General features: G+C 41.5%; 1 protein-coding gene across 1 annotated transcript; it reads left to right on the top strand.

Moving 5' to 3' along the window:
- The first annotated feature begins 2406 nt into the window (after positions 1 to 2406).
- LOC106499667 (pancreatic alpha-amylase) lies at positions 2407 to 7437 on the top strand. The gene is made up of 10 exons (XM_013961203.2): positions 2407 to 2574; positions 3182 to 3328; positions 3530 to 3727; positions 4459 to 4689; positions 5306 to 5439; positions 5531 to 5653; positions 5748 to 5847; positions 6063 to 6184; positions 6294 to 6419; positions 7122 to 7437. Exons 1-10 carry the CDS (start codon positions 2407 to 2409, stop codon positions 7309 to 7311), a joined length of 1539 nt encoding a protein of 512 aa, XP_013816657.1. The 3' UTR covers positions 7312 to 7437.
- Positions 7438 to 18126: the final 10689 nt, after the last annotated feature.

Genomic DNA, 18126 nt, shown 5'->3' with positions numbered 1-18126 from the left:
TTGTGTCAGCGATACATGATAGTTCAAGTTAACTCTCCATGAGGAAGCATCTTGAAGACCAACCTCCCTAAGTCTGTCACGTTCTATTTTAGTAGCCTGTCTGCAAATGGTTGAAGTATTTTCACAGTCTGTCCATCACAAAGACATATGTGACACGTCACAAAGATACCTATTATATGTTTAGCCAAGCTAAATAGCAGCGAGGGAGATGCTTGCATTGAGATTGTTTTTGTGGGACAGAGAACAGTTTGATGTCGTTGGGTCTTGCGCACACATTGACACTGCAGCTCTCTATTGGGAAGGCACTACCACTGCAGCGTGGTATCACTGGTATATTCATTGGGCAGGAGTTGTGCTAGGACCACTTGGGGAAGTACAGGGGCGGGCCTGCTTTTATAGGTTTGCCATTTAAGAGTTTGGGCAAACGGGACCTGCTTCTGCTTTTTCTCCTGGCATGTAAGTTCTGGGAGAGAGAAGGAGGTACAGGACACACACTGAGTGACAGGGCTAGTTTCAGGGAGAACACGGTAGAGGAGGAAATTCAGCTACCAAGTCCATAGAGGTTCCTCTGCTACTGGGATGGTGGTGCCGTATTGTGGCCTCTTTTATTTCTCATGGATACTCACCAAGTGTCACTGGTTTTCTGGTGAAGTTCTTTCAGAAATCGTTTTATCATAAGCATGACTCTAGCTTATTCATAAAGTGTTGTCAGTGAGGCCTTGATTTTATAGGTCAGTACTGAACGAAGAATTGAAACCATGCTACGAGCCAAAGCTAGAAGGTTTTGGAAGTAGGAAATTGAAGGAGAAGCCAGAAGGGGCTCAGGCAACAGCTCCGTTTGGATTCTCAATATAATTTTGTGTTAAGCCTCCAGGACCCTTCTGCTGCATCTCCTTCTGGGTTCTCTTCTTTGCAAGAGCTGAGCTACCGGTCATTCAAAGGGAGAGGAAAACTTGCTCAGAGACTCTGTTGGATAGGAAAATACTAGAAGTTTAGATCACTTTTTACCACATAGTAACAATGGAGTTGCTCCACACAACTGTGTGGTGAAAATCTGTCACAGTTTATAGCAAGGATTGGGCAATAACTCTAGCAATATATATATGCAGGAAAACAAGTCAGTTTCTAGTTACGTGTCAGAGTCCAACACTCTCTGACCAGGTTCTTTTAGATCTTCCCCGTGCAGAGGGTGTGGAATGTTTAGCACCAGATTTGCTTGATTTTAGGTTACAGGGGATTTTGATTTAGCAGAGTGATACAGCAATATATCGAAATGACAATGCAAGTGTAAGTTACACTTAGCTGAATATATCAATTGCAAGATGCAGTTGGGTCACAAAACAAATGGGATTCCCATTACTGGTCTCTGCAATGTGCTCACCTCCATGACGCTGGGTGTCCCTGGTTGCCGGCAAGGAATACATGGGTTGAAATCATCTCAAGCCCATTGTCAAGACCCTCAAGACCAAAGTCCTTTTGTTAGTTGTTCAGCTTTTATACCCTGTGTTGTGCTGAGCCAGGTATACACCCTCTCCCTGTCATGCTGCTCTGGCTATCTCAGGGAGGCAGTCACACTCCCTCTGATTAACTCAGGGAAAAACATTTACACAACCAGTTGACCCACTCAGCTGCGAAACAGTCAGCTGATCCACGCATCCGATATAGCCGTTTGTATAAAACAAAGGTCACCTTCCGGTCCCCTTTGTGTTGAGATAAAATAAGTTTTCTTTGCAACAGCTGTGGTCAGTCACACCCTACCTTCTTCCTGGAGATCCATGGGCACATTGCCCTCACCCATCTCCTCTGAGCCTTCTTCCACTTTTGGGGTTTATGGGTCAGTCACATTATCCCTGTGATTCCCCTGTTGAAGGCTCCTGTCATGTCACATGATTCATCTACTATTGACTGACAGTGGCTGATCAGGTCCCTGGTTTTGTGCTAGTATAAATCCTGAGAGCGCGATGCTTTTGAACACTGGTGAGCCCATTCTCATAGGGCTATTAAACTTCTGGTTGTCCTATAATTCCATTCTTTTTGCGTTATCTTCCAGCCCTTCCCCCCCCCCCCGCCCCCACCATTGGAGAGCCCATATATCACATTTTTTAATAAACTTTTCAAAAATATTTTTGTTAATAAGACTTGAAAGAGTACCGTTTTGAATGTGGGTACGCTGCCTGCAGGCTGCTCAGTTGGCGATAATGTATATCTTTGTGAAAAAGTAGTTTATCTTCAGGTGTTGGGCAATTCAGGAAAGATCAAAAATGTGGAAAGGTACTCAGCTAGGTAACCAAATAATAACTGACAGCATTTATCTGTGTGAAATCTGTCAGCTGCAGTGGGAACTGTGTCATCACGCAGGAATATAAGTAGCCAGTGAGAAGACCACAACCTTAAACGGCGGACACCATGCAGGTCCTCCTCCTGCTTGTAGCTGCTGGGTTTTGCGGGGCCCAGTACAACCCCAATACTCAGCCCGGGAGGACCTCTATTGTGCATCTCTTTGAATGGCGCTGGGCCGATATCGCTCTTGAGTGTGAACGCTATTTAGCTCCTAATGGATTTGGAGGAGTTCAGGTACGTTGTTTCCTAGCAGTAGGTAGTAAAATTGCTTTGTAGCATTTGATTAATAAATCCAAATGTCTGAATCAGAGACAGCAGAGTCCAAGCAACTGTTCTGCTGAAGATGGAGATGAAAGTAATATAAGCTGTTAGATGCAACCCTAGCTCCTGCAAGGCTCATTATGTTCCATCTCTAGCAGATCAGTTACAAAGAGGCATACTTTCCTCCAAAATTTGTCGCTTGCAAAGCTAAGATTTCCTCTTTATCTTTTTCCAATGGAAGTGCCTAACTATGGAGTTTTGGCATTTCTAATGCCATCACTGTTCCAGATATAAAAATCCTGTCTGTAGCTTCAGCCCTGCAGTGTGTGTGCCCTTCGAAAGCAAACCTGTGCTGGACCTGGGCAACCCATGGGAACCAAAGTAAACTTCCTTGACAGTCTACAGGACTGGCACCTCACAGACCAGAGCTTATGCTGGGGGAGAGGAAACCGGGGTTGGATTGCAGCCTGTTTCTCCTGGAAATCCAGAATAAATCTCTGCATGGAGCACACATTTTGCACTTCAGACTTAGAGTAAGAAAGAATTGGTATTTTATGAAGGTGCATCTTTTCCACTGCAGGTTTCACCTCCAAATGAAAATCTGATTGTAACTAATCCCAATAGACCCTGGTGGGAAAGATACCAGCCCATCAGCTACAAGCTCTGCAGTCGCTCAGGAAATGAAGATGAATTTAGAGACATGGTGACCAGATGCAACAACGTTGGAGTAAGTGCCTGGAGGATGTGTAAATAATATGGGAGGAAGCACTGTTTTGGCTGAGGGATGTTACTGCTCCCATTCCCAAAGGAGGCAGAAAATAAAGAAAAGGGGGAAAAAGAGGAAGAACTAAAGGTGATGCAGTAAAACTCTGGCTGTCACTTTACCACTCTTAGAAACCATACTGAAATGCAGTGACTGCTTTTCTAGGTTCATATCTATGTGGATGCGGTTGTCAACCACATGTGTGGATCTGGGGCTGGCTCCGGCACCTATTCTACCTGTGGAAGCTATTTTAATGCTGGGAACAGAGAATTTCCAGCAGTGCCGTACTCTGGCTGGGATTTCAATGACGGTAAATGTAAAACTGGAAGTGGAGAAATCGAAAATTATGGTGATGCTTATCAGGTAACTTTCTGTGACGAAAGTTTGACATCTGTTTTCTTGACTGGATTTGTTGTTCCATTTGTTCTCTCCTGTTGTGTAAATGTTACAGTGCAGCAAAAGAAAGGGAGGAGGTTATCACAGAAATTGTTGCTTAGTTACCTGAGTAGTGACTAAAGTAATTAATGCCGGCTTCTGTTTAGGCAAGGTTCTGTAGGTATGTAATAACATAAGAACTGAGAAATCAAGAAGCCTCCTCACCTGTTTCATGCGGGCATGTGCAGGAGTATGCTCCTGAGTTGAGTCCAAGGTACTTAGCTCAGTCAGCGAGCAGTTAGGGTTTGTAAGCGTAGCTGACACTGATAAAGAGCCCCCGCAGAAAATTGGCAGCAGTGCAAAGTGTTACCCTGGCTGAGCGTGTTGCTCTTTTCTGTATATTAAATCAAGGTTTGTTCTTTCTTGGGTTTAGAGCTCTTACTGCATCCACTTTGCCACCATACACCATGCTGTTTCTCATCCTAAATTCTGAGGACAGCTGTGCAGAGAGATGATATCCTTCAGGACTGCCCAAACTTGGGAATCAGGCTGTGTAGTAACTTTATCATTGTTTTGGTGCAGACTTTGGAAGCATTTTCTTCTGTATGGTTGTGATATACAAGCTGAGTTGATTTGACTAGTTGAAAAGCCCAAACATTTTATTGCAAGATACGTGTTTTGTAACCTGAAGGAGTGACACCTCAAAACTTTTTTGACAGGTCCGGGACTGCCGCTTGGTTAGCCTTCTGGATCTGGCCCTGGAAAAGGACTATGTGCGCTCCAAAGTTGCTGAGTACATGAATCACCTCATAGATATTGGTGTAGCAGGCTTTCGGATTGATGCTGCCAAGCATATGTGGCCTGGGGACATAAAGGCATTTCTAGACAAGCTGCACAACCTAAATACTAACTGGTTTTCTTCAGGATCTAGACCTTTCGTTTACCAGGAGGTAATCTCTTTTTTTTTTTTTTTTTCCCTCTGTCATCTTTCTGTCATCTTCGTTCCTTTCCATCTTTCCCTTCCTCATGCAGGGGAATGGAAGTAATGTTATGGGCTTGATCCTACAAACCCACAAAGGCTGAGCCCTGCAGTCTAGCGGTCAGAAGTCTAAATTGAGACTTGCACTCCAGAATTGCAAGACGCCTTGAAATCTTCATGGAGCAGCTCCCTGGAGACTTCTAATAGTCATATGACTAGGAGGTGATGGTGCAGTACGTGATGACAACCATACGGCCAAAGAAAGAGCTAACCACTTCTCTGGAGCAGACCTTCAAAAACGATGAATAGCTTTGGTTTTTAAAAAAGCTTCAACCATAGACCATTGCCCAACTTTTTCCTGTCTTTATTCAGTTCCATTTTCACATGTCTGCATCGTGTTTTATACTGAATTGGGTTTGATTTACATAGCAGAAGCAAATGTGCTTAGCAGATTACAAAAGTTATTTCTCTCGATGTGAGGCAAGAACTAATGTTCAGGACTGTACACTGTACTCTTTTTTTTTTTTTTTTTTTTTTTAACTTTGGTCAGGCTGGCATAGATCCCTGCTTTCTCTTTCCTGTACCAGGTAATTGACTTGGGTGGAGAGCCGATCACAGGCAGTCAGTACTTTGAAAATGGCCGAGTGACAGAATTCAAATATGGTGCAAAACTGGGGACCGTGATCCGCAAGTGGAATGGCGAAAAGATGGCCTACTTAAAGTAAGGGTGACCATCCTGTGACTTCTGCGGGATAATGCAGCTGGATGCACAGCTGGACAGGGTAGCCTCAAGCCTTTGTCTTCTTGTCTAGGAACTGGGGAGAAGGCTGGGGCTTTGTGCCTTCCGACAGAGCCCTGGTCTTTGTGGATAATCACGATAACCAGCGGGGGCACGGGGCTGGTGGAGCTTCGATTCTAACCTTCTGGGATGCCAGGTAAGAGATGCCGTTGTGTGGGTGATGCTGCTTTTGTGGGTTTTCTCCCTGGCATGATGGCCCTTTCCATGTCTCATTACTTTTGGTCTTACAGGCTTTACAAAATGGCAGTTGGTTTCATGCTGGCTCATCCATATGGATTCACGCGGGTGATGTCAAGCTTTCGTTGGCCAAGATATTTTGAAAATGGACGGGTAAGTTTACAAAAACGAAGATCAATTCGCTGTTCATAAGGATCCAAAGAGAGCCAGTGAATCAGTCAAGTCTGGTTAAGCTTGTAAATCTTAAATGATTTCTGTGTCCTGTGCTGTTCTACGTGTTGGAAATATAGTGTTATCTCTAGCTTTCCTCTCCAGTCAGTATCTCCGCATTTTCAGTACGAATGGTAAAACTTCTCTTTTAATGAAAGGATGTTAATGACTGGTATGGACCACCAAGCAACTCGGATGGATCAACGAAATCTGTTACAATTAATGCAGACTCCACCTGTGGCAATGACTGGGTCTGTGAACATCGCTGGCGTCAAATAAGGTAGGGCGCTGTGGAGAAACATTCAGCAAAAGCAGTTAATTTTGCATCATGTTCCTTGTTGCTTTAGAGCTCTTACAGTTACAGCAACAGCCATTCTTTGCACCTCCAGGAACATGGTTATCTTCCGTAACGTGGTGGATGGTGAGCCTTTCTCAAACTGGTGGGACAACAACAGCAATCAAGTGGCTTTTGGACGTGGTAATAAAGGATTCATCGTCTTTAATAATGATGATTGGTAAGTCGTGGGGTTGAAGAGGCTGTGGGATGGCGGCTCTAGAGAGAAGCACAGTGCCTCAAGAGCAATCTGAAACAAAGATGATGTGCTGGGAAGGGGAATGTCTTTGCAATAGAACACAATCAGGTGAAGGAGATGTGATAACACAGAAGCTAAGGCTTAGGGATCTGAAGTGAGTATCCGAAGGTGTAGAAATGGCCTGTTAGTGTTTTTGGTCTGCTAGTCATATTCTCTCTCTCTCTGTCTCCCTCTGAGAAACTATGGCTGTGGCTAGAGTAATGCCCACAGGTTGGAGTAGTAGCAGTTGAAGTTTTGGCAGCTGTGAGTGAAAAGGGAACTCTCACCTCTCTCATGCCACCCAATCTGAATGGGCTGGACAGTCACAGTTCTAATTACTGCTAACAGCGTGTGTCCTGCTGTGAAGCTCAGTGAACCATTTGATTTTGTCCCATACTACCTTTTTGATGACTGGTGGTATCCCTACAGCCTGAGTTAGGTTCCTGTGCTTGCTTGCAACCCCCATTAGTCTAGAGGGCGAAAAGGAGAGGGTAGGGGGTGATACAGGGGGTAAACCGAGAACTCTCTCCCATTCAGTTGCCCTTCAAAGTAATGGACTAGCATCAGATTCGGAAGTGCTTGAGGCAGGTTGAAATACCTGTTTTGAAAACCCAGCATAAAGAGCATTCACCTGTTTTCACTTAGGCAAATGCATGTGAATTTGCAAACCGGACTGCCTGCTGGTACCTACTGTGATGTTATTTCTGGACAGAAGGAGGGCAACAGATGTACTGGAATACAGGTGTATGTTTCTGGTGATGGCAAGGCCAATTTCCAGATTAGTAACTATGCTGAAGACCCATTCATTGCAATTCACGTTGATGCTAAATTGTAGCTCAAGCAAAACATGTTTCTGCTCTTGGTCTGTATGTATGCAATATCTCTGACTATGCAATCGCCTTGTATTCAAGAATGAGTGAGTCTCTGGGTCTAGCAAATAATAAATGGGCTTTAAATGAAAGAGTAATGCTTCTTCTCTTAATGGATTGGATTGTGACTATCTCACGTCATACTTAGTGGCAGGGCAATGGTAGGTTTTAAGGATGTGCTGGCAATGTGACACTGTGCTTCCCAGATTGCAGGAACACCAGGGAAAAAAGCCTGGGTAAGTTAAAAGGGCTTATTTCCAAGGCCGATACATGCACACGCATCATGTGGTGAGGAGTAGCCACGTTGTGGCCAGTCAGCTGCTAGCTGTGTGTATCGACACAAAAATGAGATGCCTTTCTGGTGACAAACCAAACAAAGCGTCTGGCTTGGCAGACCCCAGTGGCCTGCTCCAAGCTCACCTTCACGGTGGCTATTCCAAAGGTATATGTGAAGCGAGATGTGTGTCCGGGCATCGCTTAGTCATTGTGACAGTGGCATAAGCACAGCACCATCTCCACGGTGCGTTACATTTGACAGTTCTGTAATATCTCGCGTAATTATGGAGCCTGAGCACAGACTGGGCAGTTTCCACAGTTTTGCCGTCAGCCATGAGACAATCCCCAGATAAATGTGAGCACGCCACCGTCACTTCAAAGCAAAATGCCTCCTTGGGAGAAAACACTTGGCGTGACCCAGTCTGCCAAGGCAATTACAAAAGGCATTGCAAGAGTTACTGTTTCTGAGAGCAAGGTCCATTTTGAAAGGCTGTTTCCCTTTTCTGGAGGGAGGGAGAGAGGAGGGAGGGAGGGAGGGAGGGAGGGAGACAGGCAGAGTGTGTGGTTGTGTTGGGGAGGGATTGGCTCAGACTGTGCTCAAGGGTTCAGGGCGTTTGGCAATGTAGTCCTGGTGGGGGAGCATGAAGAAAGGCCGTGTCCCTGGCCCAGGGCTGGACCTACCATCTCCCTTGGTTGGGGTGGCTACAGCCACCTTGCTGAGGGCAGAGGGCCTGCTGGTCAACAGTGGCCTTTGGATCTTCTCGCTGGAAAGGTGTCCAAGACCGGGGAGCCCCACGTGGACGGAGTGAGGAGGAGAGGCTGGTTTGCAGCAGCAGTTAATAGCCATTGCAAGCCTGTCTTCCGCCCCGGGATCAGATCGGGGAGCCCTCCCGCACCTTTGCAACAGCCTGGCGCCGCCTGCTCCTTCTCTCTTTCTGGGTCAGCATAGCCCTGTCTGTGGGAGCTGTGCTGGCAGTGAGCTACAGCCCTGGGAAACCAGGTGATGCTATGTTAGCTGTCGTTCAGAGATGACCTGACCCGGCATATTACACTCGGTCTAGCCATAAAGATCGCCGTTGTTTTCTCAACCCCCTCCAGCGGCTGTGGCAAATGACTGACCTGATGCACATGGCCCCGAGAAGTCCATGAATGAACAGGAGGCAAGAACGTGCCAAATAGGGAGAGGGAGACGTCTGTGCTTGCAAACACTTTGGGATCCAATTTTCGTTGATGCTGGAAGGCAGTGAGTATTTTGCCGGCTGACGCCATCGCAGGTTGAGCCTTAGTTCTGCATCTGATGCTGGAATTGAATGCAGTACGGAGGCAGAAATCACGAGGCAGTCTTACTAGGTGGAAGTAAAACGCTGCTTGGACTGAGACGTTGACTGCTGTGAAAGGACCAGGCTTGAACCGCAGGTTTGGGGGGGAGTGGGGGTGGGGAGGGCTTTTAATTTTACGGAGGCAGTTTTGGCCCAGTGCTTTACAGTGAGGCACGAGACACTTACGGAAGTAAGCAGCGTTGCCATCCAGAACAACAGCACGTCTTTTAGATGGGTTGTGAAGCCCTGAGGTACAGTCAGCTTTCTTCCCGGTCTTCAAGTCATTCCCAGAATTATTATAATTAGAAAAATGTCATCATCATTTTCACTGCTCCATTTTATACAAAATAGGTGTCAGGAACAGCTATGCCAGTGCGGAATGAAAATCTGAAACATTTTGGGGTCTTTTATCCTGTTAAAGTACAGCATTTTCCAGGGCCAAGCAGGATGTCTAATTCATTTGTTGAAGTGTAGGATTTCGGATTTTTGCAGCCGCTATGCAATAGTGCATTATCTGTTGCAAACAAAGTGGTCCTCTCTTTCTTTGTGGAAACTGTGAGTTTTACTGTGTGTTTACTGAGTAAAATCTCTTAGGGTGTATATTCTAAATTTTTTTTCAATATTGGCAGTCTCATGCCTTTCGAATAATGGATCAAACCCAAGAGATTTTGAGGTAAAAAAAAAGGATTTTAATCAATGCTTTTTGCATTTTCCCTCCAGTTTTTGAGTTTTCCGTTTAGACTTCTTGCTTTTATGTTTTATTCTATATCAGTTTAGTCTTGAATTAGTCCTCCTAATCTTTCCAGTATGGATTAATCACAAAAATATTTCCATCCTTAAGGATGTGTCTTGTAGCTGGTTGGAAGAAGCCTGACTACTAGCAAAGATAAGACTTTTACCTTTTTCACCAGTTTTGTTATACAGACGTCTTTTCAATTCCTTCACTGTGGAAGAGCACTTCTGAGCAGCTGGTGGGGCAGGAGGAATCGACATTTGTGGGGAAGAAGGTGAATCTGTCCCTTTTTGCTTATGAGACATAGGATAATCTTGGGAAAAACTGCTGTTCTTTCCTCCTTCTTTTGTCTTTCTTTGGCTGGTCCAGCTCCCCTCTGTTCCACTTTCCTTCTCTTCTACTAAATTTGCCACAGCTTTGCCACTTTTCCTGCTTTTCTGTCTCATCTGTCACTAACAGCCACTGAGTATGGTTTTGGTCCTAGTCAATTCTTTCTTTGTGCTCTTAAGAAAGCTCATAGGATCCGTGACTGTTAGGTTCAGACTCCCATGAGGAGTGAATATTCTGATTTGATTAGTGTGAGATAGAAGAGCTATATGAAACATTGTAGCCCATGTGGGACATTTTCACCTCCACTGTTTGAACCAATTGATTTTTTACAGAAATTTAGTGTCCTGTTTAATAATGAAGAAAGCAAACAAATGCCAAAGCAATGATGACTTTCTGGAAGCTTTTGCATCTATGGGTGCACCAAATCCTAAAGAGACTTACCTACCAAGGTGAGTGTTTGGAAAACTTTAGAAAAAATAGTAAGCTGGATATTTTCTTCAAGCTGTGCTGAAATGAGAGGGGAATAAGATGCTATCTTGTAACAACCTTCTTCATGCAGTGTGAAGTCTTTAATGTTATGCTTTGGAATAGCTGTATTTCATAGACACCATAATTCAAAGTAAGCAGAAACTTCTCTATATCAAGATGTTGTTCAAGCATAGTTTGTTTTGTGCCATACAACATATGGAGGCATTTAAGAGAAGTAGACTGGAACAGAAGGAAGATCAATGAAGAGATAATTAATTTGCAGTGTAGGTGTGAGAAAAATGCCTTGATTTATTTCACCCAGATGGTCTATATGTATACATTATTGGCAATGATAGCTCTAAGAGGAATCCACAGAACGTTTTAGGTACAGTAGTTCAATGGGTTTACAGAGAAAGTTTAAGACTTAACCAATACTTGTTGTAAACTTTATTTTGATTCTCTAGTTAAACATCTTAACTGCTGTCCTTTCTGCACTAGGAAAGTTTTGGGGCAGGTGTCTTCAAAAAGAACAAGTCCAACTCAGGATGTGCTTAAGTATAGTGAGTGTGGTGAATTAGATGAGGTGTTAGATTCTGAACAGTTAGCATTCAAGATTGAAAAGCTGCGAGTATCTTGCCCGTTGAAAGCAGATGGCATGCTGTTAGCAAAATCAGTGAGGACTAATTGATATTTTTCTTATTTTGTTTATTGTACTTGTGTTTACATGGGTGATAAAGAAAGAAATATCTTTTGCTTTCTAAATACATGTTGTGATGAGGTGTTATAATTGTACTGGAGTGGGAAAGGCCAATTTTTTAAGTACAAAGCACTTAGTGTTCACTTAAACTTCTGGCAATTAAACCACAGAAAAAGAACAAAAAAAGGAAGTATATCAGCAAATGCCGTTTTCATGTTATGTCCATTTGTTTTGACCATATGTTCTTTGAATTTATGTGAACAAAGCACCCTGCATGGTATTAAACAAAACAGAGTGTTTTACTGGTAGAGAAAGCTAGCCAAGTAAGTAATAATTGGATATTTTTAAAGTTATCAGTAGATTTTGATAGGAAAGTACAGAAATATCCTCAGTAAAACAGAGTTCTTCAATCCCATTATACCCTAACATGTGAAATGTTGAGCCTAGAGCTACATGGCCTGTTATGCTATGAATTGTCGGGTCTTACATTGTCTGATCTGGTCACAGCAGTATTATGTTTTCAGTGAATGGTTATAGTAAAATACTTTTACTTATGCAGACAAAACAATAGTAATCAAATTGCAGACATCAGCATCCACAGGCATTAGCTTTAGAACAAGGAAACATATTTCACTACTGAGCTGTGCAACTTTTCCAAATTTTCCATGAAGCTTTCTGTGAATATTGGCTAAACGTGTTTAAAGTGTCAGTTTTAATGAATGAGTGAAAAATCCCATATTTTGTCTGACTATAAGGGAAAGCAAAGCAAAGTATTCAGAGAGGCTCAGAGACAGTGCGATTCAAAGACAATGCGGTATAAAGTTTCCGTTTGACCATATGTCATTGTTTGTACATAGATCCAAAACCTAGAATGGGTTTTCTATTCTTCTGATGCAACTGAGAAATACAAAACCAACAGACCCAACAGATTGAGCACTGTAGTGGCTTCAACTACCCCCCAAACTGAGACTGACTAAAAGGTCTTTTTGAAACACAATGATGTGTGGCATATTATTAACCGCCTGCATATATATGTGCCCAAAAGCAAGAAAATTAATAGCTTTTTAAAAATACACCCTGCCAAAACTTTGAGCTGGTCTGAAACAAGTGGAGGACTGTATTCTTCAGGTAAAAGTCAGTGAAAAGTACCACTTCCTATATTTACCCCAAAGATGTTCAGTTTGAGTAGTCATTTGTCAATGGCAGAATCTCAGAGATGGAGATGGTCAGTTTCTTCGTTCATTCAAAAATATGATGCACGTAATACTAGAAATTAGAAATTTACAAAAATTTTTCATTTCAAATAATATATATTCCATTCCTTCATTTGTCACCCTGTGCATTAATTGTTTCATGCATATATTCTTATTAATAAGCTTTACCCATATCTAGTGAAATTCTTTACACAAAAATCTGATTGTTATAATCACAGAACATACTGCTAGCCTTAAACCTTACATTTTAAGAGACTGACTACAGGCAATAAAAGTTTTTCGACACTACTGCCAATATTCTTTGTCTTCTGTAGGTCCAAAAAAAAAAAAACTTTGTAGTTGAATTTATTTTGCTCCAACTTTTCAATTTTAAGACAGTTATTTGGGGCTGATTTGCTATGCAACATAGGAGGATGCCTTCTTGAAGCATAATTTTTAAGGCCTGTAAGAAATCAGCAGTCACTGAGAACAGATTAGAAAGGACTAAGCAAGTAAGTTGACAAACTGGAGACAAATTGTCCCAATATAAATTATTCTATGAATGCATAATAAGCTTGTAAATTTGTTCATATTTCTAATTTTTTTTTTTCACTTCTCACTGTAGTTGTTTATTTTTATGTATCTTTTCATGGACATAAGAGTGATCAGAATTTAATGGAAGTGAGGTGCCGTAGAGCAAAGTAAATGGCAACATTGCATGTGCAACTGCTCACAAATATTTAAAACATACATATAGACATATTAATGCAGCAAAAACTTTCACAGTCACCCAATCAGAACAGAGAAATGATGGGTCTGATACATCACAACATAATTTCCCTTTTAGTGTTTTTAATCCACAGAGTTAAAAAATGTATTTGTCAAGTAAGGTGAAATAAACAATATATTTAAAAAAATCATGACTGTCCAGTGGGGTTTCTGTGACTGGACCAGCAGGTTAAGTATACTAAATTATTCATGACAAGTTATTTTCTCAGCTCAATACAGTAACATAAATGGAAGGTTTTGTTCAGTTTTGCACATCTCTTTGTCAGCTTATTTCACTGAATCACTCTTATTTTTCTAGCAGAATAAAAAGTTCTATAAAGAGAAGCTAACAGTCCATTATCTCTTTTAAAGAGACTGAAAACATCTTATTCAAGTTATTTTGTTGTAAAGGAAAACAAATGACAAACTCAAAACATATAACACTAACTTTTTATTGCTGATTGAGTATATGCTTCCTTTATATACAATCTGTATTTTTAATAGTCTTAGCCTATTAGTCTCACTGCACAAAGTATTCTGAACAATATACAGATATTTCCTTTGTAAATGTTTTCATGCCATGGCAATTTCCACTTTGACTTAATGTTAACTCAGAATGGTGGTAAGAAATAATGCTATTAGAAATAATGCTACTTGAAACATTGCCTTTCAGATGACATTTAATACAAAAGTCTTACTCATAAATGTTCCAATAAGACCAAATGTTCCAATGTTCCAAATGTTCCAGATGTTTGAGATAGTGGTGAATTATCTCCAGTCACCAGAGTCAAGGTAGGAGTGCTTGGGTTTTCACCCAGCTGGCCCAACACACCAAGCATTGCATGTACAATGTAGACAGTGACTTGCACCCTTTAGGAGAGCAGTAAAGTGTGAGAGATTGTGTGGCACTTGTGAGTTAAAAATGGAAATACCAAACCTTTGTCATAAATAGAACTTTCATTGTCCTCCTTGGTCCTAAACTAAGAATTGCATTATCCATCCACTAAGACTGTGAGATATCCAGCTTAATTAGCTGCATTATACTTTCTTACTTTTCCAAGGGATTTTTTCTTCTTTTCTATTTGGAAACAAAGAAAGGATGATGTCCTGGTAAATATGCACCAAACTACTGTCATGACTTATTTTTCATTCTAGTTGTAAAGAAAACCTTTGGAAGCTCAGCTTTTTTGGTGCATCATAATTGACAAATGGTAATATCTATGGACCCTGTTTTCTGCCAACATTCTTAATACTCTCTGGAGCAAATACAGTCAGGCAGAAGACCCTCAAGGAAAGTTAACCTTCAGATTTGGGCAAGCTGACTACAGGGATATCATTATGTTTACAATAATGAACATTCAGATATTGACTGAATTTAGGTGGGTGCCATTCCTGAGGTGTTCTTTTATAGTATGTGGGGGAGGCAGTCTCTAAGATATTGATTCATTATCTTGACATATTACAGGACTGAGTAGTATTTCCTATTTTAAGTACAGGAATTTGTCTATGCTTATAAATGAACTGTATGTTGCACTATTAGTCTCCAAATTTTTCTCTTCTGCCTTTAAGATCTTGTGTACATATCTGTGTCTTGGGAAGCACTGAGATTAAGTTCAAATTATTGTTGCTGGAGCTCACAGACTAAAACCATTCACCTGCAGAATAGCCGTTGACTGAATTTGGGTTATTTAGATACTAATCAAGTTGAATCCCACCAAACATAATATATTGCAACAACAAGAAGAAGATGGAAAGAAACATTCAGCCAGCCAGATTAATGCCAGTGAAAAAAGGGTACACACACACACGCACACTTTTTTTCCTCAACCTGGTACTAAAACCAAAGTGCACAGAAAAAGCCTCTTGTATGGCCTTAAATAGCAAGAAGAGTGAAGTAAAAAGCATAGTCATTTGCTAAGAAGTTGTGGGGGTTCACAGTTCACTGTTAAAAGTACAACAGATGCAACTGCAACATTGGCCTGTGGACCTGGTAATGCCTTCCATGAAGCTATAAAAAGTGCAAGAATAGCATTTCCTAAACTGAAGTTTCTTGGAAATGAGGATGATGGCAGCTTCACAAAATACATATCCATACCTCTCTGAGGACATCTGAATATCTCTGGTATTCTATGTTTGTCTTTTCCTCTCCTGCTTTTCAGCATCTGCAAACTCCGTTTTGATTGTATTTTGACATGTGTAATTTGCATGTCTGGTGGAAAATGGCAGGGCAATATCTTTCTGTGATGTTGCAGACAGGTAGGTAATAGAGGGACCAATAACACATCCAAACCTTGCTGCTGGGATGAGAGAGAACCTAGGATGATGTTTTCAGGTGGCAAAGAGGGAATGTGGATTTTCATGAGCTAATCTCATTGCAATTTAAGCAATTTGCCCTGACTCGTTTTAGGATAGATAATGGATTATAGTAGCAACTAAGGCAAAAAAGGCTAATAGCATATAAGGAATGAATTTTAACTTGCTCAGTCCAGTTTGAGTGCACATTTTTTCTGCCTTTATACAAATATTCCTTGAATCTATAATTTACGAGACAGTGCAGCTAGTGACAAACAGCTGATGTGCACAGTGGTGACAGAGATATGACAGAGCAGTCAGTGGTGGATAGACAGCATGGCACAACAGTTAGGTGATAAGATCGAAGGGATACAAATGCTGACAAGTGGGTGAAATGACAGGACAAATAAACACAAATGGTTGATAAGAAGATGGAACTCAAATAGAAAATAGGCAACCTCCTTCTGGATCTCTTGGCTAGAGAGACAAGGTTTATATCCATATGCAGCAACTGCAGGTGACTGAAACAAGAGCGAGATGAGACTAAGGGAAGTGAATCAGCAGGTGCTGTGTTTATGGATAGTACACAGGACCTTCATGTTGTAACTGGAAAAAGAAATCATGTTTTAGAACAACTGTGATAGAACTTTACGATACTATGTAACTACTAACCTGCAGCAAACTGTCAGCTCACTGAAAACGAAAGTAATGACCATGTCAGTTCAGATACAGTGCCCCATGTTGCCGTCACAGCCGTATGCTGTGCAAGAGGAGCCAGCTGTGAAACCCCCTTCCTGGGGGATCTCAGATGATACAAGACAGAAGGAGCGGTAGCGGGGGAATTTGACCAGTGGATTTGCACCTAATTTTCCATTCTTTTTAGATTCAATTTCAGTATCCATTTCTGAAAATTTTAAATGGATCACCTTTGTGTGTATAATGGCTGTTGTGCTCCTCCCCAGGCTTGATGCTGTAAGCTGGGCTGTGGCCTCTAGATAAGTATTCCATGGCTTGCCACCAGCCAAGGGAAGGGAACATGGCAGTTCTGCACATGTAGCCACTACATACTCAAAACCAGAAGTCACAATAGCTCCAATAAAATCATGTCCCTGATCTTCTACATGCTGGGAGTAGAGACTCCTGCCCTCCACCCCCTCTTCATGAAATTATGGAAGAAAGCCAAGTATTGTCTCTGCTGAGCCCTGATTGTGGCACTGTGTCAGCACTGTGGGAATCTCATAAACCCACTGTATAACCTATCAAGTCATTTCCTCACCTCACGTGAGATTTGAGAAGGTTTGTCTCAACAAGTCTGCAGCCCATTTACAAAGTTGACAGATTGGAGAAGTGATGTAACTTCACTGCAGAAAACTGTGTTTATCTAAAAGAAGGAACTGTCATGTAATCTAGCCCTGAATCACTACTGCTATCTTCCAGTTTGTCACTGAGGCCATAGGATTTCTCTTTCCGTGTCTGTTGACTTTGGAAAAATATTCATTGTTAGTGTCACAAACTGTTTTCTGCTTTTAAGATCTTCACTCTTGAATTTCATGTCCTGTTTATTCCACACTTAGAGATCAGAAGGTTGGATAAGACCACTGGGGTCATTTCAGCTGCACTATAATTACAAGATTATCCTCTCCACTAATCTCTCAACTGTTTTATCTCATCTACTTTGAACATAGCTTTGTTGGTGCTTCAGTGACCTCCTTTGAAAAGCTACTCAACAGCCCAATGGACTTTATGGGCAGATTTTTTTTTATCAGTAAGTTAAAATTTCCATTTTTATATTACAGTCCATTACTTTTTAACCACCTTAAATAATGCCTTTGTCTTTCCCTCTGACAATATTTCCTCTCCATATCTTAGAAACGAAGTGTGTGCTGAATGTCAATGTACATCAGTGGTGCTTCAATTAATTAGAATTAAAAGTCCGGTGTCACAAAATGAAAGCCAATTTCAGCTTTTTCCCTTCATTGTTATCAAGGTAGACACCAAAAACTGACAATGTGCTTTTTTTAATCATGCATGAATTAGTGGATATTTTGCTCATTAGCTGATAAGTATGCAAATACTGTTAGTTAACCTGTAATCACTGCAGTTATAACCTAGTTTCAAAGTGTTTGTCTTCCCTGAAAAGATTAAGTAAGTGAGTAGTCTGACTAATGCAAAATCAAGTAGCATATAAGCATGAGGATATATATTCCTTCTGCCTGCAGGACATCCCTTAGGCACTTAGATGGAAATTACATGAAATATTTATAGATCCCATTTTTGTTGAATTTCTGCCATAACTGTTTAGGGATCTGAATTAGCAATGTAGGTTTTATTTCTGGGATAATCAATGGTCCAGTCTCATACTTCTTGTGCAGCCAAAATTTTCATTGAGCTCAAACAGCAATCTGTATGAATAAAAGATGTAAAAATAAATAGCACCAAGGCCAGAATGATCAGATACAGGCTTCTTCTTGGTGTATGCATATTTCCTTTAGAAATGCGTGAAATGACTTATTTCCCTACTGAGTTCTTATCTCAATGTTTGAGATGCCTGTATGATTCTGCAGTCAGATGGAATTTTAATTCACCCTTATCCTAGCAAATGAGTGGGTGAGTGGTGAATTTGTACGGAAGAGCACCACTCTTTACACAGTGAGATACCTGCATGCTGAACTCGCCCCCTCCCTCCTCTGCTCCTGAAAGAATAC

Source organism: Apteryx mantelli, chromosome 8 (genome assembly GCF_036417845.1).
Source record: "Apteryx mantelli isolate bAptMan1 chromosome 8, bAptMan1.hap1, whole genome shotgun sequence".
In the NCBI taxonomy this organism is placed as follows: Eukaryota; Metazoa; Chordata; class Aves; order Apterygiformes; family Apterygidae; genus Apteryx; species Apteryx mantelli.
This window is presented reverse-complemented; position numbering and strand designations above follow the sequence as displayed.

Coding starts and splice junctions, on each gene's coding strand:
- LOC106499667 (XM_013961203.2), top strand. CDS start 2,407: ATGCAGGTCCTCCTCCTGCTTGTAGCTGCTGGGTTTTGCGGGGCCCAG. Junction 4,690..5,305: donor GACCTTTCGTTTACCAGGAG/GTAATCTCTTTT, acceptor TTCCTGTACCAG/GTAATTGACTTGGGTGGAGA. Junction 5,654..5,747: donor CTAACCTTCTGGGATGCCAG/GTAAGAGATGCC, acceptor TTGGTCTTACAG/GCTTTACAAAATGGCAGTTG.